This window comes from Manacus candei, unplaced genomic scaffold (genome assembly GCF_025592945.1).
Source record: "Manacus candei isolate 608988 ecotype Guabito, Panama unplaced genomic scaffold, ASM2559294v1 h1tg000053l, whole genome shotgun sequence".
Lineage (NCBI taxonomy): Eukaryota > Metazoa > Chordata > Aves > Passeriformes > Pipridae > Manacus > Manacus candei.
Genome location: NW_026138101.1, coordinates 4,777,793 through 4,803,667, shown reverse-complemented (window position 1 = coordinate 4,803,667; position 25,875 = coordinate 4,777,793). Strand labels below are relative to the sequence as shown.

The following is a 25,875-nucleotide window of genomic DNA, read 5'->3' as shown; positions in this document are numbered from 1 at the left end:
CTGTAGAAGTACAGAGGACTTCTGTAGAGTGGTCACTGAGATTGACTGGGGTATCTGGGCACTCTCCCCTCTGCACAGACATTCCTGTCAGCCCTGGCTTCAGACTCTGCCAGTTAAGTCTGGCTATGGGCTTCCACTTGGAGCAGGAAGCTAGAAGACTGAAACTTCAGTCTAGGAAACGTTGAAGAAAGTATCTAATTCTCTTTCTAAAGAATAATAATAAAGGGATGGCTGTTTATGCTGGTGCTTTCTGAGCTCCTGTTGATGATACCCCTCTATTCTAGCCTGTCCACATTGGTACCTGTTTTGGGAGGTGAGGAGTTCACTTATATGTGGGGAACTCTGTTTCTTTGCTTCCAAATAGCTGGCTTTGTTAGCAAAAGTGGTAAGAGATTGTGCAGAAAGCTGCAAGAAAGCTTCCTCAGGTAGCGTCCTGCTGTTTCCAGCTCTGCCTGTCTCCTGAGGCACTTCTGTAACTGTTTCAGTCTTTGGATTGCTCCATCAGTGCTGTTCATCTTCCCTCAGCTGCTTAAATTAAAAACAATATGGTGAAAAATACTTGATTTCTTTGGAAATGCAGCTTCTTCTTGGATTGGAAAACTGTGAACTTCTCCCTTGACAGCTTTATTTATGAATGGTTTTTCAGTTTCTATTTTCAGTTTCTATTTCAGAACAAACAAACAAGTGAGTGTTTTGGCTGTTTTGGTAACCTCTTGTTACACCATCTCTACCTTTATCCCTCATCTCATGACTGTTGGAGTAGAAGAGGAATTGTGTAAGAATAAATGTGTTTAGTACCATCATCTGTCTTGAAGCTGTGTCTAGTCTTCATCCCTCAGTACTTTCTAGCAGATAAATTGAGAGCTACTGATACAGCTGTAATATTTCCCCATCCTCTCTTCAGATGACCTTCAGTATTTACCTAATGCAGCCTTATTATACAATAAATTCTTTTTCTGGCCTCTTTTGATCGGTGTTCGAATAACAGTGAAAGTGTGAATAAGTACCTTTGGTGAAAGGGGTTTGAGAAGAATTAGAAACCTCTCACAGTTTTGGAAGATGTTTCAGCTGGGATTTTTTCCTCCCTGTTTGAAAGGATCATGGTTTAGGACTGGATGAGAGAAAGGTCTTTTCCCTCTGTTCTGGAATCTCTGCTGCTGTTTTCACTTGCAGAACTGGGGCTCCTTGTGTTGGCATTGTTTCTTAATTGCTGAACAGGGCCCAGTGTCGTGTTAGATGGCTCAGTCTCTGCTGGTCCACTTGCCTCTCTACTCTGGCTCTGCTGTTCCTGGCAGATATTTGAGCCTACACATGGCTGGAGCTGTTTATTTAAACAGGTTCCCTTTGCTGTCATGGGCTGCTCTGGGGCAGTTCCCTTGCAGCTTGGGCAGTACTACAAAGGATTTGTTTCTTGACAAGATTCAAGTTCCTGAGATCCTTGCAGACACGAAGACCGTGTAGGAGACATCCAAATGGGATGGCTTTTGTTTAACCATGTGGAATGACAGCTTCTTCTCTTTGCTTTCCTGGTCCAGGCATCACATATGTGGTGAGCCCTCTCTCCATGGTCTGGATCTTTCTGCCACGTTTCCCTCTTCCTGCTGTCGCTCCCTGTGCCCGTTTCTCACTTCCGTGCAGAGCGTTTCTATAATTGCAGGGCTGCTCCTGGATCACTGAGTTTGAACTGCAGCTGCCAGACATCCCTTGTATTTGGGATTTCTATCTGTTTAACAGTAGAAACAGGATGCAAGTACTTGATTGTAAATTGGCAGTAAGTAAAGAGAAGTTGACCTCTTTGGCACTGTGGGCTTTAAAAAAAACCCAGCTTCCTTTTGGTTAGGTGAGGTGACCAGGAAAGTTACCGAGAAAAAACTTGGACACTGAACACGGTTTTTGGTTTTGCTTTTTTTTTTTCATTTTGTCTATTTTAACCCTGACACACTTCCTTGTGTAGAAGGCAGAGTTTTTTTAGTACAGCCAAGACCTGAGCTCTTCCATTGCTTCCTTAAATATTACAGGACTAGTTGATCTGAAACAAACTACCTTAAGGACATCACCTTGGTGCTCTGTAGACTGGCCGTCCCTAATTCCTGCTGACTGCCTTCTGGGCTTCCTAGATGCCTTTGAAGGATAAATTGCAATCTGGTGTAGGAACTTGGTATGGTACATCCTCCTTAGTATCCCAGACAGATCAGTAATGGATTTGTGCTCTGCTCTGTTGTAGGACATGGATCCTCCTTGCATTCATGGGGTACTGCTTCTGGTTGAAAGAGATGTGACTTTTCGGATGGAGAAGCCACCAGCGAGACAGGTAATGGAGCCTGGGGGTTTGCTGGGCAGCCCGTGATATCCTTCATTTAACTCTCCAAACAGTGAGTTCTCTGTGGTTGGTATCATGTTTATTCTCACATGAAATCTCTGTGGCTGTTCTCTGTGTTTTATGGTTGTGGTCTCTTGCAGGTGTGGTATTTATGGGGTTGTAATGTTTATGGGGGCTGAACAGATCTCTCTCATGCTCTGTTTATTGCCGAGTCCATCAGTGACATTCGTACCATAATTGTGTCAGTCTGCTGGGGCCCTCAGGACCAGGGGGTTTGCTGGGAACATGAATAGCTGTGTGGAGGAGCCCTGCACAATTAACAGCACTAGTAATGCTTTTCATGCCAGTAACAAGGGGGGAAATCCTTGGTTAGGAAGAGATCACATTAGGCTGAATCCTGAACCTCCCCCTTTGAAGGTTCTTGTTGCTTTCCTGGATTTTGCATATCTCCTGTTTCCTCTCCTCATACGTGCTGCTGTCAGTGTCTGAGAGATTCTGCAAGAAGGGGAAGAGGAGATGGGCATTTGTTTGAAGTTCCCTTTGCTGAAATGTCTGAGAAGACTAACAGGAGGGAAAGTTATCACAACATCAGTGAATTCCCCCCACTAGTAGTAAAACTGCCTTGGTATGCCATAGCTGTATAAATGTAGGCTCCCAGCCACCCTGTGGTGAGTGAATAGATATCAGACTGCATCTTAGTCCTCCCTCTGCTCTTAAGACTCTTGCAAGAGACAAGATTGGACTGAAATTTTGTGCCTGCTGAAACCCTGAAGGCTTCAGAGCAGGCCAGTACCTCCCTTTTGGCTCCTGTGGATGAAGAGGTTGTGATAGGCATCAGGTTTGCTGTGTGTGTGGTGTAGTGTCCCAAAGGCTAAAGAATAACAAATGCTATTAGTCCATTTCCTCATTGCCCCTCGTGGAAGAATTTGAAGTCAGAATGGACTGACTGCAGGCATGTGCATGCAGGGAGAGCTACAGAAGACATTGAACACTCTGAACAAATACAAAGAGCGTAGGAGGGAGCAGAGGAAAGGCTAATAAAGACCCGGGCATGCAGGAGGAATTGGGAGCATCATCACTATTTTGTAAGGAGGTGGAAACTTCACAGTGTGTGGGGGGGGAATTAAATGTCTGCACCTGAGTTTGTGTCTGGCCTGGCTTCCATGTACCTGCAGGAGCACTTGTTGCTTTAGTGAGTGTAAAAATCCTCTGAGGTCCTACAGACTCGCAGAAGGCAAGTAATCTGTGTCAAGATCCATGAAACTCCTGTAGCAAATAGCTGCTGAGTGGAGAGTTGAGGGCAGGGCAGAGACTGCTCTGTTAGACTGTTTTTCCAGGAAGTGAGACGGGGAAGCTGGGGGCTGGATTTAACCTCCCAGACTCTCCAAACAAATGCAAATTGGAGCACAATGTGGGAACATGTGAGGGAGTTGCTGTGCTTACACCAGGAGGTACTGGCTCTGGAGAAGGCTGGCTGCTGCCAGACTTCCATCACAGATGTTCTGCCTGGTGGAACAGCGTGTTGTGGCCTGCATTCCTTCAGGGTTCGCCCACTGAGCTGTTCAACAAGCTGCTCTGAGATCGAATTGATTTTTTTTTTCTCCTTCATATTGTAGTGATATTGTAGATATACACTGTGTGTCGTGTTTCTGTGCAAGATAGATAAAGAAATGAAGGATTCTGTCTTTTGTTAACCTTCCCCTCCTCCTCCAAATCTCACACTCTAAAGCAAGCGTGCTTTTTTTTTTTCCCTTCTATTCCTGTGCAGTTTGAACTCCTCACCTCCATGAAATCCCTCCATAAGCACATAGAGAGCTCACAGCTGCCTCTGGAACTGGATGGGACCTTCCCCTACTGCCACCGGGACTGGCTGAGCTTCCGCATGGTGAGTGGGCTGGGTGTGCTTTGGCATCTGAAGGAGCAGTGGCACAGAACAGAGTGCAAGCAAGAGGAACCTGTCAACAGCTGAGCCTACGAGCATTAAAAGACAATGTTCTTGTAACAGTTATGTTTTCAAATGAATCTCTGTTATCAAAAGAATGCTAATACTGTCTTCATAAAATGGGTGCATGACTGCAGGAAGTAAAATTTTAGTTTTCACCTCATCTGCCTGAACTGCATTAATTCTTCCTTCCCTTCAAGATATGGTCAAATCTGAAATGGAATCCTGTTTTGTTTTATACAGAGTGGCTCTTCAGTTAGAGGATTGAGAACATACATTTCTTAAACTAATCTCAGGAGAACGTGTTGGTGTCGTGTTTCCATTGAACTAACAGTCAAGAATTTGAGCATAATAAAAATAGTTAAGTCTTTTTGGTTTTGGAGCAAGTTCCCCAGATCAAGCTAAGAGCCCCATAGGAAAACTGCAGTACTTGAAGTTCCTGATAATCAGTTCAGAATTCTTTTAGGAATATCTTTCACTTCCATTCAGCAGGGTACGTGCAGGCTGCTACAAATCTGCATCTGTGGCACCAATGCCCAGCTCTGTGTGTGCTTGTGCTGTGGAGGGAGCCTGAGTGCTGTGGACTCATGTGCTGTTTGAATCTTTAAAAGCTGTATTGAGAGTTAGGAGTTATTTGGCATGCTGAGACTAGACAGGATTAAATCTCTGTAAATCTGCACACAAGCTGGCTGTCTTCACAGTGAGTTTGACTTGCTCACCCTGGTGGATGACAGAATTGTCACCTCAGCTTCCAGAGGATCCAGTGGTCTTTTGGCTCCGACCCCGCTGCCCGGAGTGCTGCATGGCACAGTGCAGAAACAGATTAAGATGTCATTGATAAAACCACTGTGGCACTGGTAGGAGGCTTCAGCAGTTAGCCTTAGCATGTGGCAAATGTTAATTTATCTTTTCCAACTTATTTTAGAACCCAGTTTTGAAACTTTCATCTAAAAATACTAGGACGGACCCGTGCTGATGCAGAGGTACAGAAGCCTAATCTTGGTGCCTGGGATTGAATTCGAGATGCTGAAGTTTATTTGGCAGTGAGGAAGCAGAGGAACTTTGCAAGAGGTTATGGGTTGATTTTTCTGGGCAGAGTTGAGAATACCTCAAGAGCTGAGGTGCTCTGTGTGTGCAGGAGGGTAATTCTTGAGGGAAGGAGCATGATATCAGACTACTCCTTTGTGTCTTACATCTTAACATATAAAATGTTACCAAAGGGAGTTAATATGGGAGTTGGTTTGTATGGATTGCCTGTCTGTACTGTGTGTGATAATGACCCACGTGCTCAGCTCCTTTAGCTCTGCAGCTATGTGGCAAATAGCATTTATTTCCTGTCTCAGTGATCTCACCTGCATCCTGCCTGCTAATCTGTCACTGCTGGGGCTGTTCCAGCACTCCGGGGAGGAGGGAGTTCGGTTCAGTACGGATTCAAACAGCTGCCTTTTTGTTTTGTTTTGAGCATGGTTATTTTGGAATAGCTGTTTCTCCCTGCTCTGATTCCAGTGACGAAAGGGTGGCATCTGACAATACTTAGGCTTCATGTCTCTGACTTTTCTAAAAAATAATCTCATGAACTCTTATGAAAAGTTTGGTGTTTTGTTTGTTTGTTTGTTTTTCTCTCCCCTTCCCCCCTGCTCCGAAGAAAGGAAGGATTTCAGATTTGTCCATAGCTTAAGGTGCTTAATTTTGGAAGCTTTCCAGTTTCCTGTTCTTTAATTTGCACTACTTTTAACATGAAGAAGAATGATTTAAAGTAGAAAAATTCCAAGTACTTGTTTTATGTTTTGTTTCTCTGAAATTCATGCATAGTGATTCATCTTCATGGGAAGTTACAAGAAATGCTAATAATAGAAGAATGTGGGACATAAGTGGACTGATTTCTGTAAAACATGGCCCATACAAGCACGAGTATGCAAGTTTATAAAGTCTGCATAGAGGCCTTGGGGGTAGTGTGATGGGCCTCTCTCTGCTGGTTGAGCCTCACCAGATGGTATAATTGAACCCTTGGGTTAATGTGTTTGATTCTCTCTTGGTTTTTGTACTTTTAACCCTCTGCAAGCTCAAAACACACCTTTCCTGTCAGCTGTGAGACAATAATCTCTGCCTTGGTCCTTTCTTCTCATAGAAGCTGGAACACTTGCTACAAGGATGCCAAGGTGCTTGTGCCTTCCTTCAGGGAGCTATTCATAAAGTGGAATCTGGAAAATTACCAGAAAAGGCTGAGGTAAGCCTGTCCCTCACCTGTCATCAGAGGTGGGCCTGAGAGAGAAGAGAGCAGGGTAGCTCAGAAAAGCTGTAGCTTTGAATTTGCAAGCTGTAGTAGCAGGATGTTCCAAGTGCTGCGTGTCACTGAGGAGCTGGTAGGACAGCGGGACTAGCAGAGGCTGATCCAAATAAAGTGGTAGAAGCTTCAGTGGCTCATTGATCCTTCAGTGTCACCCAGATCTCTCCAGCTGGGCTTGTTGCTGATGGGTGCTGGCTCCAGCACTGGAGTGCATTTTCAGCAGCTCCACAGCTCTGTAGCTGCCACGAGCTTTGGTGTGCCCAGGGCAGAGCAGCTGCCTCGGGCTGTGCCACACCAGGTTGGTTCAAATGGCCTGGAATAAAGTGAGGTGACAGCACAGTTCTGTGTGTGGTTCCAGCTTTGCTGCTTCCAGAACAGAAGTCTGGAAGTGGGCTGGAAGAGGGGGAAGGTACAAGCACCAAGCCTGTGTTGTCACAAACATTCTCTTCCCCCTCTTGAGAAGTTGCTGTGCCCCTGACGTGGTAGGACATTGCTGCCAGCTCTGCACTGAGGGTCCCAGCAGTAAATCAGGGGAAGATATCATACTACATCCATCTTGTCCCAAGGCTTGAGGCCATGCAGGTCTAGGCTCTCAGAACAGTAGGAGCTAGCTGTGAGTGGAAGATGAGGCTGAATTCCTTCTGTGCCCAGCAAATGAATGGAACAACAGTGATGGGAATTGGGTCACAATAAGGAGAGCTGTTTATCACTTGGGACTTGGCAGGCTTGAGAGACACATCTGTGGGAACCAGCCTCCCCGTTTGCTAGGGTGGGCCCAGGTGAGATGTGGTTTGGTTGTGTTTTGGGTTGGGTGCTGTTTTTTGCCTGTTCCCTCATTGCCTGTAGGTTGCAGTAACTGCTCATCTCACTCTTGTGATCCCTCCAGGATGCAGCTGTGCTGCTGAGGACCTACAGGCAGTTGATGAAGAATGTTCTTGAAGACACACGGCTGGTCAGGCTGCAGCTGGAGGGTGGAGCACTCCTGGCCAGGCTGAGGAAGGAGGAGTCTTGTGTCACCCTCACCCATGACTACAGGTGAGCCCTCAGAGTGGGAGGAGATGGAGATGAGCAAAAAGCAGGCACTGTGAATCTCCCCGAGATGCCCCTTCATTGCTGGAGGCTAGAGAGCAGCTTTGTGTAGTGAGGAAATATGTTGAAAACAGCAAAGGTGAAAAATGTAGGTTTACTTTTATCCTGACTGTTTCATCCCTAGTTAAAAAACTAGTCTAGGTGGATTCACTTAGATGGTTAAACTTCCTTTTTCAAGCCAAATCAGACTTATCTGCTGTAGTGGAGAGAGAGCTGGATATTTTGTGCACCTCTGAAACACAAGCCTTAATTGGTGATGCCAGTGATGAATGTTTAGGTCCAGAGCATTATCACTGTGTGATTTCCCAAGGCACTCCTTATGCAAGGGGATTTCCAAGGACCTTAACTGTGAGGAATGCTTTCTGGCTGCAGCAGGCTCTGATCTCCTCACACATTGGTACTGGTTTGCACAAACAAATAGTCACTGCCCATTTGCAGGGTTGGTATGAGAAGCAGGGGCTGAGAGAGCCCAGCTGTTTGACATCCCCGGGGCATTGCACAACTCCTGTTTGTACTGCTAAAACACCTGAAGCCTATCAGCCTGTGAAGGCCTCTGTGCTATGTGCTGTGCAAACAACAAGGTAGAAAGGCAGCCTTTGCTCCCAGGAGCTTCCAGCCCCAGTGTGAGATAAGCCCTGGCATGTGGGTGCAGATGAGGATGGCGGGCTGGTGTGGAATGGCTCCCTGCATCCGCAGCCCTGCTCTGCTCAAACTCCCTGTTGCCATCACAAGCTGGGAGGTTTGAAGGGAGGGAATGGAGAGAAGATAACAAAATAGTTATGGAGTATTATCACCCAAACACTGGGAAGAGAAAAACGCCTCTCTTTGAAAATTCAGCGAGTGACAGTGCAAATTGGTACTCGTCACTGGGAGAAGGGGGCTGACATTTTGGTGCTGAGAGGGGACTGTGGGGACAGGCTGTGTAACTATTTCTGTTCCCTCCTTGCTGTGACTGCTGTCAGCAGCTCTGGCAGGCTGTGCAGACAGTTGTCTTGCTGAACTGGTGAAGTAATCTTGATGCAATTTTGGATTGAATTAGTACAGTACAGTCTTTTCATTCTCACATGACATGAGAAGCACAATAATGTGAGTTTTTGTGTTCTGTTTAGGTTTTTTTATTTATTTTATTTTAAGCAACACACAGCAACTTTAGAGTCCTAGGAGAGTAGGGAGAACATGCATGGGTTTTATGTTTTGTTTTGGTTTTAAGCTAAGCCTGTGTTCTTGTGCAGGGAAATGATCAACTTTGAAACCTGATCTGGCAGAGCCCCTAAGGATAATTTACTGCTTTGATTACCTTAGCAAGGGCAGGGGCGGGGGATACACACAGAATTCTTTGATTGTACAGTGTTGGAGTGCATGCTGAGGCTGTGTAGCATGTTCTCTGCTTCATTCAAGAAATATTCATTGCCTGCCTGTGTGAGAGGAGACTGCATGCCATGGCTCAAATATATGTGGCTCTCTCCAGCCTGAGGAGCATAAATGAATACAGCAGGAGAAAGTTAGTCCTCTTCTAGCCTGTGGAGTAGTTGTAGAAATTAAAATCCATACAGTATCTTTATTGAGGAAATGCCTGCTTTTCAACCAACTCAGGACAGAGGACTAAATAAATCCACTCTTCCTTGTTCCAGGATACTTTCAAATGGGGAAAAAAGCTCTATCACTTGACTAGAGAACTCTGTATAAGGCACTTTTGGGTTTGGGGCTTCTGTGGCTCTGCACTTGCTCCTTCTTTCCAGTCTAGCATGCAGATGCTAAAGGTTCTGAGCTCTGCTAACCCTGTAAAGGCTCCTTTAGTTATGATTTTCAAAGGCTTCTGTAACAGATATAATCAAAGCAGGGTAGGGACAAAATACTGTAGTTGGCCTACTAAGCTGGCATGGAGAAGATACTGGTGTGTATGTGGGTCCAGTGTTCGATTTCTAACTGGTGGTGTATGAAAATGGAACAGGACTTTGTGTGTGCACTCAGCAGGGCCTGTGGTACTGCTGTTCTGAACTTTGAATTGTAAAATCTAGACCAGTTCTTAAAGCTTAATTCCACACCCACTCTCCCAATACTTGAAATCAAATTATTTACGGAAGCAAGTCAAATGGCTTTAGTCTTCTGAGCCACCTTTTGGCTCTTGTTTCTGTCACGTGTCCCATTGTTCTTTATTCTCTCTTGTGGTGCAAAAGTCTGATAAAACAGGGAGTCATGACTGCCAGGACTTCTTAGTCCTAAGCTGAGGCCAGCTGTGAACAGGTAACTGTCCAAATGTGAGAGAATTACATATAAATAGAGGAAACAATTTTAAGAGCAATTTTCTGGACTCTTGCCTCCACTTAATTAAAATAGGCCATCCAGAAGTTGAGAACTAAAGGAAAAATTGGAGCACCAGAGCAGTGGCTTTGACAAGTTCCTCAACTCTTAGTCATCTCACAATGCGAGTCTTCTTATTTCTTTCTCCAAGTACCACTGTAAAATACAGCCTTGCCCATCCAGCTGCTTATCCACAAAGGGAAAGACAGACTTCTCCAAGCAGTTCTTCTGGATCTCTGCCTTTTCCCAGCTTAGCAAGGAGGAGCTCAGTCACCAGAATACACATCCTGTAGGCAGCTGGTAGCAGATAGTTGGCTCAGGGGACGTGGTGTGCTCCGATGGTCCCTCTCTGCTCTCCCGCCGCCAGGAGTGGGAGTTTGGCCTGGAGTTGGTGTGGGTGTGGCACTGATGAGCCAATGTCTTTGTGGTGCCTCTTTAAGTGCTGCAGTGACAGCTTCAGCAGGGGCTGGCCACCTTGGAGGTAGCATTGCCACTTCTTCACTGTTAGTGGAGCTGGTTGGATTTAGAGCCAGCACATTTACTTTCACACCATCTGCTGTGCTGAAGGCTCCTCCAGGTCTGTTGGCTGAACCCGCAGAGGTTTTGCTGCCCCAGTCCCTCTGGGGATTGCAGTGCAGAGCTGTTAGCCTAGCTGAAGTTCTGTTGGTGAGTGTGGACAAATGCCATGGAGACCTCCATCACTTCAGTGCTGCTAATACTTCTTTTTGCACTTGCAAACAGGAAATTTTTAACTACCACTGTCTTTAATAAGGAACATAGAGTTGGTTAGCAGGTGTAGCTTTGGCTTCTGGCTGTCTAGTGTAGTGATCAACTAACCTGTAGCTTACAGGCAACTCACTGACCCAACTGTGGAAGGTGGACTAATGCACTGCTGCTTTTGTGGTGGATTTAGAAGACTTATGTCTTATGATGGAGGTATCAGAGAAGCTCCCAGAAGTCAGGCAGCAGTCATGGGAGCTCTTGCTAAAGTGAGTCAGCCATGTGGGGCTGGGCAGCAAGGCAAGGAGACTTTTGACCTGGTCTTTAGCCAGACATTTTCCACTGTTGTTCTCATTATTGCTGATCTTCCAGCGTAGCCAAGAGCTGGGAATGTGTGCCCAGACAAACTGTCCAGTGGTGCCTTTCGTCCTGCAGATATGCTGTGAGTCACAGGTGGAGTAAAGAAGGAATAAACATTTTATATTAATGCAAAGATGGTTTATGCTAGTTAAACCAGGATACACCTGCCACATGCCTGGCTCTCCCAGAGAACCCACGTTCTCACTGTGGCATGGGAGTGGGATTGCATCATGCTCTGCATGGTGATGGACAAGATATCCCCAAGGCTGGAGGTGAGAGCTAAAAGAAAGAGAAAAACCTCAGTTGGTGAAGGAATGACCACGTTGAGTGCTTGGCTCTGTGCAACATGGAACCAGAAAAAGCATAACCTCTTCCCCCAAGCTCCTCATCTGAAAAGAATCTGTACTTGCAAGCTGTGAATAAGCAGCTTATAAATAGATGGAGGAGTGAATTCTCCTTTGTTTGCAGTATAGTTAGTGTCTGTACTTTGAGGGTGGAGTGGTGAGAGGCAAGAGCTGGTTTTGTGAGCTGGCTATTTTTAGTGTGGCTTGGTGATCTGGTTGGAAGCCCTGGGTGGGGATCTGAGCAGAGGTAATGGACAGCACAGAGCAGACTTCCTGAGCAGCAGCTGCCAGGTTCCTGATGCTGGACCTGACTCAATAACAGCAACAAAGAGGACGATCTTACAGCACAGTTCTTGTGCCTGTCTTCCACAGACAGTGTTGAGACACTGAGTGTGCTTGAAGCCGTGACCAGTTTTTGATGCAGTGGGTTATAGCTGTGTGATTTTGCACAGCTCATGTTTGTGGGTCTTTAGCAAGACTCCTGCTAGTGGCAACTCCTTGGATGCTACAAGGCTGGCACATACTGCTCTGCAGAGTGGTGTATGAGCTCCCTTTGGTGGAAGTAAACCTGGATAATGTGCAGGCTCTCTGCCCCTTGCCAAGGAACTGCACAGCACCATCTGAAGCTCTGTCTGCTTGGGGTAGAGAAAGAAGAGACTAAGCTGATCATCCAAAATATGGGACAAGTTGGGAGCAAAGTTAGAGGTGTCTGGTGTGTGAGTCCTGGTCTGAGCAGACTGGGATTCTTGGTTTGGAAGGTACAATGTGTGCACCTCCAAGCTGGCAGCTGGTGCCATAGGCTGGTGGTCACAACCAGGCAGCTTACGCTGAGAAATCCTCCCTGGAGGCATCATTGTCTTCTGCCATCCCTTTTCTTCTTCAGAGATGTGTGTCTGCTATGTCTCTGTGTGCTTCAGGAGATTGTAGTCCTTGTGTCATTCTCATTGATGCCAGTTTCTTGGTTCCCTTAAGCAGTACTTGCTCATCTTCAGCCTCTCTGGCAGCTTTGGGAGCCTCTCATGCTGCCGCTCCTGACATGGTCTGCGAGAGGCACCTGGCACTGGTAGGTCCTTCACATGTTCCTCCCGTGGACCTAATCCTGAAACCTTCATCGTGGGACAATCTCTCAGTGTACCTTTGAAGTGAGATGAAAAAAAAAGTGCTTAAATTCAGGCCTCAGAGGTTGGCAGCTCTCTGCCCCGAGACACCTCTGCGCTGTTGCTGGTGACACAGAAGGTGCTGACGAGCACTAACCCTTGGCCGAGCAGGGGTGGCAGTGCTTGTCCACGGCTTTATTTGTTTGTGTCAGGTGGAGGGAGGAGCACAGGGCGACATTTCGACCCAAACACATGCCGTGCTGCTTGGTATTCATTCTGGTTATGGTCTAACCTGTTCCCTCTGTTTGCCTGGTGGTTTTAGCCTGGTAAAAAGCACTTACCCTCGCATTAAACAAACCTCGTTGCTCCACACATAAAGGAGTGTGGAGCTGGAGCTGTTGTCCTCCTAAGTGCATGAAGTGCTGTGTGGAATCAGTTGTGGCATTTGCAGAAAGGTAAAAGATTGCAGAATTCTATCTAGGTAAGTTTTCATTGTTCTTTTAGGCTTTTTATGAGATGATTCCCCTCAGCTCCCTTTCTGTTGTTTATTTTCTGCTGTTTTATGTCCTAAATCATCTTGAATTCAGTGAGAATTTACCCAGAAGACTCCAGTTTTGCTTGGTTTTGTTTGCAATATTTGTCATGCCAACAGGGCATTAGGTAATTAATGACACACTGTTTTTTATCTGTTTAAAAATGTTATGGAAAAACTTGCAAAAACTTTCCAGTATAGGATGTTAGCTGAACCGCCTGACATTCCTGCCTCAGCCCAGACCATCCCACAAGTACCATTTTTTATATGGCTACATTGGGATAGATGCTTTGGTTGCTGGAGGTGGTTAATAGCACAGTCCCTGCTATTATAACATGGGAAGTGGGAAAAATGAGGATGTATCAGGGAAATAGGTATGTGGTTTTTAAATGACAGTGTGTGTATGTTTGAGCTGGACGCCCTGAAAGCCTGGGAGCCCCAACTCCCAGGCTCACAGCCATTAGACTTCTGTTGAACCTCGATATAAAATATAAACAGGAATAGGTTAATGTACATGAAAGAAGGTTTGGAGGTAGAAACTGTTTACAGCTGATAGAAAACCTCAGCTTGAAGCTTGGTGTTCCCAGGATGGTGTTTGCACATCTTATCTCAGGCTCTACTGCAGAGTGAGCTTTCCCCCTACCCAGGCTACTTGTTGGTTTGAGATTTCTTACAGTGTTTTTTTTTCCAGTCAGTTTTATGGATCTTACTGGGATTTAAAATCAACCAGAATCTGAACACGGTTTTATTGTAACTGAATGCAAGCCAGGCTGCAAAAAGAATCAAAGGTCACAGCTTGGGACCACACTTGGACACTTGTTTAACTGTGTGCATTGATCCCTTGGTTTTTAAAGGGATTTCTCAGTATATTTCTGCTAAAAACATGTTTAAACAAACAAAAGAGAATTCTCTCAGCAATTATGGTCTGTGGTGCATGGTATTAATTGGATGAGTTGCTCCCAGTGCATGTGCTTGTCAGGTAACCTAGTGAGGAGGGATTCAACCAGGTCTGTGGTCTCAGCTAGATCCACCATTCCCATCCTCAGAGGGAACAGGAATCCCACAGGCAACCTCAAACTTGATGTTTGACCCCTGTGCCTTTCTAAGGACACATTAGGGTTCTGAAAACTGTACCCAGTTTCTCAAATACTTTTATTTGGTAATTGAAACCACCATGGTTATTTGTGTGCTGCAGAGGATAATTAGTTTATTTATCAATATCTGCTTTAGCTTCACCATGGCCAGTTTGAATTTTAACCTCAACTGCACGTGAAGGTCTCAGCTTGAAGAGCAGGATTGTCCTTTTGAGGTTGACCTCTTTTTATGGGATTGTTACAAACACAGCACTTGTGTAGGTTGCTACCAAAAGGAATTAATGACCAAGAATGGCTCTAATGCATTTCTCTTCCTGCAAAACAGCCCTCAGGCACACAGGACTGTCCCTGCAAAAGCTGGAAGGATTTCTTCCTGAAAGATTGCTCAGGATGTTGAAGTGGTTTGTAGCCAAGGTATCAGCACGTGTGATCTGGGTGATGTCTTTGGACTAATTCATCCTTTAAACCTCCTAGTTGCCAGGTCCTGTTGATTTTCTGCTAACACCTGTACAGACATCCACAAGGGAAGTTCAGCACCAGGAGTGGAAGACTAGATGAAACTGATGTAACATCTGATTGTGCTGCTTCTAAATTACAGAATGATTAGGGATATATGATTTTCCAGGGCAGGTTAGCTGCTCTGTACTTGCCTAAACCCCATCAAATACAATACTGAAATGTAGCATTTCCTTCCATCCGTGAATTTTTACAATTCTAAAATTGACCAGGGCTGGTCAGAGGATGCCCCCTCTTGTTAGATCTGTAGTTCTTGCTGTTGGTTAGGGCAGTTCTTCCAGGGGTGGAAAGTGCAGAACAGTAATGGCTCTGCTGCTCCCCTCCCTGCCATCTCCTGTTTGTGTGTCTCTGGCATCGGCACACGTGGCTCATGCAGCACCTGCTTTTGTGACTCTTTTGTGGCATCTATTTTTTGAAAACAAAACAGGTATTTTGCTTTGAAAAATAAAGTGTAACTCTCCAAGGCTGGCCTCTTTGAAGAATGGATTCAGACAGAAATGGCCTTTCTAAATTATAGGTTTAAAATTACCCTACCATTATACAACAGCTTGGCGCTTCTCCAGAAAACTGAAGACGTTTGGAACCTTTTCCACTGAAACGATAATTGCCCAATGAAAACAGGATTTGGGGAAACATAAACTGACATCAAGCTACTCCTTTTTGCTATAAATTATATTGACTCTGCACTATTGCAAAATTACTTTTGATGATTTGACCATGGAAGAATGTAGCGAAAGACTCTTATTACCACACTCCCATGTGCAGGGAAATTGCAATACTTCCACTCAGATCTGAGCTTAGACGAGACTTTCCACTGACTTCAAACAGCTCTGCCTTTCGTCCTCAGAGTTGCACAGGCCACTATTAAAATATCTTTAAGGTTCTTAACAACCAGGTGTTTCCTTTGTGTGGCAGGATGGAAGTCACTTTTTTCTTCTTCAGCCAAATTTTCAATATTTGGTTTGTTTACTCCAAGCTGCCTTGAAGGCAGTGATGGACAGGAATGAAAAAATCCCGAGTCTGACTCTGAAAAAGAAACAGGTATTTGTGCAAAGTGTCATTTTTTCCCATGAAACTCCCTGTTGCAGGATACAGTGGAGTTTACTAGTATACTGGAAATCATTTAGGAAGTTTTTAAGATCTAGATCAGCAAATGGATAAACAGATGTGAAGAGGGTTGGGAGAACATGCTTAATGCCCAGTGGGTACTGTCTGTGAGCACTGGAAGTGCCCAAGTGAATCGAAAAAACAAACTTTCCCAGGGACTGTGAGTGACTTCTTTGTTTGGCTCAGTTTGCCTACCTACTTTATACTACAGGGTGGAAAGGCTTATATTTTCCTCTGTGTAAGAGAGTAAAAGATGGATGTTACTCAGAGAGCCTGTTGGGCTGGTAAAAGTGAACTGTCAGGGGACTGACAACATATGAATGCAGTTACCTTGGAGATGCAACAGAAGACCAACGACTAGACATTGAGGTTTTAATGAATGCCTGCCAAGCGAGGCAGAACGTGTGAAAACAGCGTGGCTGGTCCTTGAAACAAAGGGCTGAGGTGCTGGGATGCTGAAGGAACTCAAAGAGGAGGAGGAGTGGTGTAAGGCCACACCTGAAGTCCCTCTGGGGCTCTGAGCCCAGAGGAGCTGTTTGGAAACATTTATTTCTGTGTGTCTTGTGTGCAGTCGCTCAGGAAACCATTGGCAGGCCCATGAAAAGAGGCAGCCTTTAAGTGTTGGGTTGTGCCTGATAAGGGTATCAATAGCCTGCTGTGAGAGAACAGAGAACAAAATCAGTTAATTGACAAGAGAAAGGGATTTTGATTATACATATACCTAAACAGCCCAACTTACAGATAAAAGCAAGAGCTAATTTCCAGCCCTCTTCTCAAATGAGTTCTCTGCCCAGTCCCTGCTTACGGTATAAACTCCGAAATGCATCCTAGACTGACTCCAAGTAAGTTTGAGATGCCTGTGGATTAGTAAAGGAAAGGTTTTTAAAAGTGTGTGTGTTCTGCATCAGGATGTCACTGTTGGTACCATTGAATCAGCTGAGCTAGAGGGCAGATGACTGAGTGTGTGTAGATGTGTAGATCTGTCACTGCTGCAGTATTTGCCGAGACAGGGATTACATCCCATGGGGCAAAGGGCTGAGTGCTCTCTTCTGAACTGGAGCTCCCTCCCCTCTGCTGCAAGTGCACAGAAGGCTTGGTCGTACTGAGATCTTCAGGGTCTGGCTCTTTATTTTTCCTGTGTTTCCAGTAATATGGGATAATTCCTTCTGTGGAAGGCATGTGTGGGGCCAGAAGAGTGCTCTTTGGATTTTTCTCAGTCATTCAGCTCAGCACTGAGAAGTTCTCTCTAGACCCTTCTCCTGAAGTACTTGGTGGGTGGGCCAGTGGGAGTATTTTATTGCTGCAGTTTTGAACCTGACTTTCCCTGGAGGGGTTTGCTGGACATAAGGCCAATACTGATCTCAAGTGTGCTCCAAGGGACCAGTCTTGTCCACAATGGCACAGTAAATTCGCCTTTTTACACACTGACCTTGTGGCAGGCCTATATCTGTTTATAAAAAAAAATACTTGAAATGTGTTGTGCTTTTTTTTTTTTTTTAATATAATCGCTTCCTATCCCTCTACCTTGAGGATGATTCTTTTTCCCCATAGTTATAGAGTTGTCTTCAGGAAAGCTGATGTTTTGTGACTTTAGGAAACATGCTCTCTGCTATGTGAGAATCTGTAGTATTTGTTAGGGCCTTGGAGCCGAGGTTGTGACTGACTGCTGTCAAGGAAAACTACTCATATTTGAGGCAGCTGGGGGTTTGTTTCCTCCATCAGGCATGGAAAGGGGTGGAGTGGGAGTCCCTGGCTCCCTTCCCCTGTATCAGATCACGCTCTGTGCTAGATCAGCCAATGTTAGAGCTGGAACTCTTGTCTCGAGTCCCTGCACCATAAGTTACCATCCGGCGATACCTCGCTGAGTGCTGAAGCCACACGTCCTTGTTTGGTCATGGGCTTGGGTGGACAGAAGGACTCCCATTACAGAAAGGTCTAGCAGGTCAATCTAGTTTGCTGATGAGCGACATCAAAGAAGTACCATCAACACCAAAGTGATTTCCATGGAAGCTCAGAGAAAGGTTTGAAAAACACTTTGCCTCGTGAGAGGATAATTGCAAATGTTTGCATGTAACAGCCCGGAATGCCTAAAGTTATAGGTGCTTGCTTGTCTGTGCCTATGGGAGGAAGAGCGTTTGCTGTATCCATGTATTTTCCTGAGTGGATGAGAGCATTCATGCCAGCAGGGAATTCAGCCTCGTGGGAGTAAGGCCAAAGGGTGTCTGCCTGTCTGGCCGTCAGTGTGCTGGAGCCTTACTCAGGAACTGGGACCTGACAGCTACGCTCTGCTGCACGAAACCCAGCAGTGTTAATGGTGTTGCCAAATTTAACTTCCAGCCATCTCCCAAGCTGTTTCTCATTAGCTGTCCCAGCTGTGTCACTGCTGCTGACGGGAACTGGCCTCCACAACCTGCTCTGTAAACACACTTTCCAGAGCTCAGCTTGGACAATGGTTGTGGCTCTGCTGCTGCGAGTCCCCTGGATTGGATCTGGGTCCATCCCTAGGAAAGGATTACGAAACAGAAGGCTCATATCATCACTGTTTGTTTATGGTGGTTTCAGGAAATGTGGGAGCAGCGTTACAGAGAGGATCTTTCCATTGAAGCCTGTGGATTCTCTGTAGAGAACCTGTCTGCTCTGCACTGCAGTAGCACTGATCTTAGTCCAGAAACAATTCGGGTATTTTTGGCTGCACTTTGGAGGAATTCATTCAGTCTAATGGCATTTCAAAGGGGAAAAACAAAAGTATCCAGGAGCCTGAGGTTTGAGAATTTGGCCGTTGCACACTGGGTGGAATTCTGAATGGAAAAATAGTGTGGATTTCTGCTATGCAGAGCTAGTTGTCCAGACCTATTGCGCTACCTCGTGTCAATTAAATACTACAAATAAAAACTACAGGATGTCTGCCACTAAATGCTCGTATTCAGTTGCCTTTCATAGGTTCAAGATTGCCTGTAACCCAAGACAGAAATAAATATGTATGCTGAATTGCTTTGAATTAATTTCCATTAGCAGTATTAGCTACCAGTATTGCAAGGGCTTTAGATAATTTTAACAATATGATAAAAAAGCTGTGCTCTCATAAGTCAGAAGGTTGGAAGGCAATTGCAGCATGAAAGCTTAGGGTAAGTGCAGGAGATGAGCAGGCAGCTGAACCTGCTGGTGTAGAGCACAGCTGAAGGAGGCTGTAGTGTTTTGTTGTAGGTGCCTGTTGGGCCCATAATTGTAAAAGGAGGGGAAATCTTGAAGCAGAAGAATCAGCTTGAATGCTCTTCTGTCTCCTGGATCCCATCTGTAATGTACCCAAGCCTGTGCTGGAGAGGTGTTGCACACATGTAAGTGGAACTTGCTAACATTCATCAGCTAACCAGGATGTGCCAGGTCCCTGGCTCCAGCATCTGAGGGCACTGGGCTCTTCCCAAACCCCTCCATCCCTACCTGTGCACTGCACAGAGGGTGTGAACCCTGCTGTGGGCAGCCCAGCAGGGACAGTGCCTGCTGTTGCCTGCTGGGCTTTGGTCAGCACAGCTGCCTGGGGAAGACAGGGAGCTCAGGCTGTGAATCTCTCCACCACAACATCATCAAATCCCATTTCTCTTGGTGCTGGGCTGTTGGACGCTTTGCCTTTTTGTTTGGCTGGTGGAAATCCTGAGAGTGAGTGGGGCATTGGGAGCTTTATGTTGTTGTTGTCACTGGGGAAAGATTTGCTTACTAGTGATTGCTTATTTACTTATTTTAATTAAATCCAAATGGTGGTTTTAGACGCTGAGACTGCCTGACCCTGTGTTTTCTGAAAGCCCATTGATGCAAATGATCTGTGTTTATGAAAAGCTGAAAAGTGTGGCAAGTATGGTAAATTTTGCAAGGAGCCCAGCTGGGGGGAGATGCTCTTGTCCTTCCTGCCAGGTTGTCTGCATTGGGATCAGAGTGTTGAATCACAGCAATGTGCAAGGAGCAGCAATATTCTCCTCTGTTCTCCATATGGAGATGGCCACTGTGGGTCCCACGGGGAGGATGAGTGCAGCACTGCTGTTAGCCAGGTCATGTTTGCATGAAGTGCTGGGGGAAGGACCTAATGCAAAACCCCTGACCAGACTTGTGTCCCCTTCCAGAGATGCCCTGGATGCTGCCAGCGTGCTCTATAATCGAGTTGATGAGGGCGTTCACCGACTGGTGATGTTGTCAAACAAGCGCATCCAGGAACTGGAGCTGGTGATGGAGTTTGAGAAAGTGGAAGAGTGTTTTAAGGAGGTAAGGCCTGCCTGTCAGTTCCAGTGGTTGCCTGCTGCTGCCCTGCAACACTGTGTCCCACAGCAGGAACTGGGGACCTCCCTTGTGTGGAGGTGTACAGTGGTGCCTGGAGATGCTTAAAAAGAACAACTGAACATAAGAATTTAGAACAGAGTTTTCAGATGTGCTGAGAACGAACCCACTGTTTTGCCTGTTATCTCCTGATGCCAGGTAAAAGTCTCCTGGCTTCTCTCCAGGTGCAGACCAGTCAAACCCCATAAGCATCTGTGAGGTGGCTCCTAAGTAAGCACCACATACTGGTGGGTGTCTTTTTTTGACCCTCCCTGCAAGACTGTTGGTGAGCCATTCTTCATGCTTCACCTTGAAAAGCAGCAGAGCTATGACAACAAGCTGATGCTAAGCCTGTGTCCCCTCTGGGCCATATGTCCTGCAGGGTTTGCTGAATGAGCGTGCCCCACACTAGCTGCCCATCCCTGCAGTGCACTCTGTTGTTTAGATTCCTGTGCTGTGCTCAGGTCCCTGATACCTGATAAGCCCAGGCACACTCCTTCCCCTCTGGGTGCAGCCGCAGGCAGATTGGTTTGCCTTTGGGTGCAGCCCTGTGTACAGTCTCCAGGCAGGAAACAGCCTCTTGTCCTTAGCCCAGGAGCTGTGCTCAACCCCCCCTGCACTGCTGTGAGACCTTCGACTTCCCTTCATATGGTACTTGTTGAAGCTCTTTACAGCCATGGCATAACTGAAGCAAACAGGCACTGGCTTTCAGAAAGACCTTTGAAACCATGTAGGTAGAGAGCCTTAAAAAGTCATAGAATAGCCCAGGTCTGTCCTACAAGAGCTAATCAGTCTTTCAGTGTTGCAGATCCTTAAGCCTGAAATCAACCATGAGATTATGGAGTCACACCATTTCCTGTGCTGCAGCTCATCAACATTGAGAAGGTTCACGTGTCCTTAAAAATCAGTATTAGGACCCATTTCACCATTGCTCTTCTGGGATTCTGGGCTCCTCTCCTCTGGAGGGAACTGGATTTGCAAAGGAGCCTGTAGCCTACCTGTTGTTTTCACAGGCTGAGGTGGATCCAGGAGTTTTAATGACTTCCCATTTGGAGGTAGACACTCGGGCGCCATGCAGTGTGTGCTCAGGACAAGAAGTGTGATGCAAGAACCTGGTAGAGACTCTCTTGGAAACATATAGGTTCCTAAATACCAGGCAGAAATGTAAAAAAGGCACAAAGGCAGGCTCTGCAACCTGTCCCTGCTTTAAATTGAACTTCTTTTTTTTATTCAGTTGAGTAACACTGACTGTTCCCAGCTTACGTTTCTTGCAGATCACTAATGATGGCAGCAGCTGCTCCCACTTTTAAACCTGCCTAGGAGCTCTAGGCAGCAGCAGTGTGTCTCTCTGCAGTGCTGAGAACCCACCCCAGTGGGCTTGTTCTGTGGGTACAAGACTAGGAGTTTGTCCTGGACTGTGCAGTTGAGTTGGGGTATGGATTTAGATGATACAGGAGAACAGGATGCTTGGGCGTTAGGAAACACTTAGTGGGCGTTAGGAAACACATAGTCTGTCCCTTCCCCCAGGTGCAGCTATGCCTGAAGCATTGCAGACAAGTTTACCAGCCTGTTTTTAAAACCCACTCATGATGGAGATGCTGTGTTATCCTGCCTGGCCTCCTGGGACTGCTTTGCTTTTAGGAGGGTCTCGTTAGTCAGTCCTCTACCCCTGTTTGAGGATATAGGCTGATAAGTGCAGCAGTGGCCACCCTCCATTGAGGAACCTGCAGTTGCTGCTGGGATTTGTGGAGAGCTGCCTTCAAAAAAACCAGTATCTGAGAGCCCCAGAGAACTGTGGAACACTGCAGATGGGGAGAATCCATCAGTCCCCCCACAGTGACGTAGTTCATGTGCTGCCAGTCAGAAAAAGGAAGTGATGTAGGAAATCTGGCAGCAGGGAGATTTGATCCCAGTTGGGGGTAACAATAACAGGAATGTCGGGCCAGTCTGCAGGTTCAGAGCTCACATTAGACCATGGCTCACCCGAAACAGAGCCCAAGCAGCTGCTTGCCCTGTTTATGCCTGAGGCTAGTGAGCAACAGCAGAGCTTTGCAATTACTCTGTAACCTGAAGTGGAAAAACTCCTAGCAGGAGGCTCAGACTGAAAGGCTTGGATGGGGGGAGCAGTCTACACACACACATTCTTTCCAGTAATGAGATGACCAGTGTTATGAGAGCAGTTCCTTGCTCTTTCCACATAAAGGCCTACACTGGTGAGTAGCACAGGGTGACTAATAATGGGGCTTATCCCTTTTCTCCTAGGTCAGCAGTTGGATTGAGAATGTTGGCAGAAAAGGGCTAAAGGAAACTGTCAACCTGGATGATTCTTTGGAGATGCTGCTTCAAGCGCAAAAGCAGTTCAAGGAGTTTGATCTTGTTGCCAGTGTAAGTGTTGTCTGATTGGAAAAATATATTCTCCAGTGTCTGAGTTGGTCACATGTGTGTCTTGTACGTGCTCAGCCAAACCCACGATGCTAAGAGGGCTCATCACCAAGGTGTGTGTCATTTCTTCACACTGCTCAGCATCCTTGCTCTCCTCTTGGAGGAAAAGCCACCAGCTCAACACCTTAGTAGATGGCATTTGCCAGTCTTGGGGAAAATAAGTAGTGAGATGGAAGATGGGTTTTTTGGTTACTCCTTTGATGTGCTTGTAACACAGCCTTTTTTGATCTTAATTGACCCATGGCCCTTGCTGTGTAGGCCTTTACAAGCTGCTCTGTGACTGGTGTAACTCATAAGAGATCAGGGCTCCAGAATTCTACTGTAAACAAAGACACCCCTGCTCATGTGATTTGAACCTTAAAACCCCATCTAATTAGCCCTAGTTGTTAATGACCTTGAAGACTACCTGCTGTCCATGTCTGGTCTCAGTCCTCACATGCAATCCGATTTCGTTTTTAGGAATATTGCAAAAGGGGACAGGAAGCATTAAAGAAGATGGATCGATGGGAAGACTTTTCCTCTGTGGATGTGCATTCTTACAGGGTAAAGCTGCAGACCTACAGAGATCAGCTGGAGGAGTTCTGCACTGAGCTGGATGAAACCAGGCACCGAATCTGTGAAACGGTCAGGCTGTACGAATTCTTTGACAAGGTAAGACAAGGCATCTGCTGCACAGAGGAGGGTGTAAAAAGCCTGCTTGGACTCAGTCCAGAGCTAGGTTTTGTATGAAGGGTGTGAAATGGAGTGTTTGCTCCAATAGGGAGCTGGATCTATAACCTGCAAAAGTTCCTTCACGCTCATGTGTCAACAGTGATTTTTTTCAAGTCAGTGTGTGGAAGAAGGCGAGGGGGTGTATTTCAGAAAATGTCCACATCTGTTAAACACAGAGGTTTGCTGCTGTCTGAGCTGGAGCTTTTAAACCCCTTTCATGGCCCCAGTGGACAGAAGGATCATGGCAGTGATGACAAGGGCCAAAAGACTGATTGGTCACGTCCAGTCTTGGCCACCATACCAGGGTGGGCTGCCTGCATTTTGTTCATGCTGTATCTTTACACACTGGAAAATTCAGCCTGTTGGCCCAGCAGGATTAGCACCCTGCTCTTCAGTCCTGAATACAGCCCAACTCCTCCCCTGTGGAGGCCTGCTTGAGGAGATGGAGTACCAGAATGGGGTGCTGGGAAGTGTGCCTGAGTGAACAAGGGGACTGGGTCATCCCAGGCACCTGGGAAGCAGGAGGAGAGAATGCGTGTGGTGACTGAGTGCCTGACTTCACCAGCTTGGTTTAATGCAAACCTTCAGCAGACCTGCAGTTGGGTTTGATGTTCTTTAATTTCTAAAGTTGCAGATGAATAAGCAGTAGGATTTTCTAAGTGCATTTTAAAATACAGCTTTGGCAAGCACAGAAGGCCAGGGAGCCTGTGCTTCATTTATTCCACACTTGTACAAACATTGGGTTTTGAAGTTCTCGAATTCCATAAAGAATAGACACTAAAAGTTAAGCTGTACCAGATGTAGGTGCCACTTAGTTGCTGTCTCTGAGCTGCCTTGGCAGCCAGAAGTGCTCAGGGGAGGGGGGTGGAAATTCAGCTAAACATGAAAACATGGAGAAGCATCCTGTGTGAGGCAGGAAAGTGGAGAAGGCAGCCTGGAACATTGCTGTCAGGGCATGTGAGGATTGAGTTTGTTTGGTGATGCTCTGCAGGTCTACTCTGGCTCATCTCTGCAGTTTGCTGTGCAGGTGGGAGACCATCTTGCTGTGAGAATGTGTAATTTTCCCCCCCCAAATGGAAAGAAAAGTGCTTCCTGTGCCACAGGAGAATGGCAAGAACCTGTGCCTTCCTCACTGAACACAGGCATTTAGGGGCTGCTCTGGTCCCTGAACATGCCTTGCCATCACAGGAGATCCTGGGAAGGATCCTGAGAAGGGTGGGGTTTATCCTGTTTCTTCTGAGAAGCTGAGACACACAAAGCAACAAGCCTTGCTTGGCATATTGGCAGTTCTGTGGTTGAGCCAAACATTAGTCCTATAAGAACCCACCCAGCCAAAGCTGGAAGTCTCTGGAGCACATATGTGGACTGTAGCACATGATCATAGAACCATAGAATGGTTTGGGCTGGAAGGGACCTTAAAGGAATCATCTGGTTCTAACTCCCCTGCCATAGACAGGGATGCCACCCACTAGACCAGGTTGCTCAGGGCCTCATCCAACATGGCCTTGAACTCTTCCAGGGATGGGGCAGCCACAGCTTCTCTGGGCAGCCTGTGCCAGGGCCTCAGCACCCTCACAGGGAAGAATTTCTTCCTAATATCCAACCTAACCCTGCCCTCTGGCAGTTTGAAGTCATTCCCCTTCCCCTGTCACTCCGTGCCTTGCTCAGAAGTTCCGCTCCAACTCTCTTGTAGCCCCTTCAGGTGCTGGAAGGTGCTCTAAGGTCTCTCAGGAGCCTTCTCTTCTCCAGGCTGCTCCATGCACTGTTCAGGCATGGTATCTACATCAGCTCTTGGGCTGCCAGGGTAGTTGGACCTGCCTCAACAGCAGTGTGTTCCTCTACAGCTTCAAAGCCTTTCAAAAAACCTGGACCATTCCTAGGGGCACAAATGCTACACAGACCCCAGGAGTGGCCCATTTCTTTTCTGAGAGCATGACAGCTTCTTTTTGATGGATAAAACCTGTGGGATGCAATGCTTGGCAACAGCAGCATCCTTCTTGGTTGTGCCTTTCATGCTGCACTGCCCCAGTGAAAATGGAATGGTGGAGGCATGGTGTGTTTGCACACTGCTTTGGTGCGGAGGAAGAGCACCTGGCTTAGGGAGGAAGGAGGATTTTGATCTCACTGGTTTCAGTAGAACTATAAACAATGCTGGTGGTATAAATATACCGTGTGTGTCTTGTGAACCAGTGGCCAACCGAAACCAGGAGTGCAGGGGGATACATCCTGCAGCCTGTAGGACCAGGGCAGGAAATGCTGCGCAGTATGAAAGTTCTTTCAGTATGATTTTGATCTCCAGAACACTTTCTGCCTTCCCAAAGCAAAGTCAGTGGCGTGGTCTGGGAGGTGGGGGGTGTAAGCAGATTTTATCTAAACTGATTTCCCTCTCTCCTGATGCTGAGCTGCTTTGACCTTCCTGCAGCGATCTTGTCAGTGTGTGCCTAGCTCCCTTCTCTCTTCCCTAATATCTGAGGGGATATCAACAGCAGGAGTCTACAATAACCAATGTCCTCGATTTTCCTTCTTGTAAGGAGCCTGCAGTGTGCCAAACCCCAGGTTTTGGGGAAGAAGCCCGAGGATGCGTAAGCAATGTACACTATGGTAATGAGCTGGCAAGCTCAGCTCTCCAAACATCTCAGCATGCACCAAGGGAGTGGAGCTCCCACCACGGGGATCGTGGCATTCATCCCTCACGTACCTCCCTGCCTCCT

The 25,875-nt window shown here is 46.5% G+C and overlaps 1 protein-coding gene across 10 annotated transcripts in view; it reads left to right on the top strand.

Moving 5' to 3' along the window:
* PLEKHG4 (pleckstrin homology and RhoGEF domain containing G4) overlaps positions 1-25,875 on the top strand; it is an 81,993-nt gene that overhangs the window by 34,658 nt on the left and 21,460 nt on the right. For all 10 annotated transcript variants that reach the window (XM_051801729.1, XM_051801728.1, XM_051801726.1 and 7 more), the window contains 7 exons: positions 2,225-2,311; positions 4,089-4,205; positions 6,391-6,489; positions 7,436-7,584; positions 19,822-19,960; positions 22,274-22,396; positions 22,913-23,104. In XM_051801729.1, the coding sequence (XP_051657689.1) occupies positions 2,225-2,311; positions 4,089-4,205; positions 6,391-6,489; positions 7,436-7,584; positions 19,822-19,960; positions 22,274-22,396; positions 22,913-23,104 (906 nt within the window). The remainder of the gene's footprint in view (positions 1-2,224; positions 2,312-4,088; positions 4,206-6,390; positions 6,490-7,435; positions 7,585-19,821; positions 19,961-22,273; positions 22,397-22,912; positions 23,105-25,875) is intronic.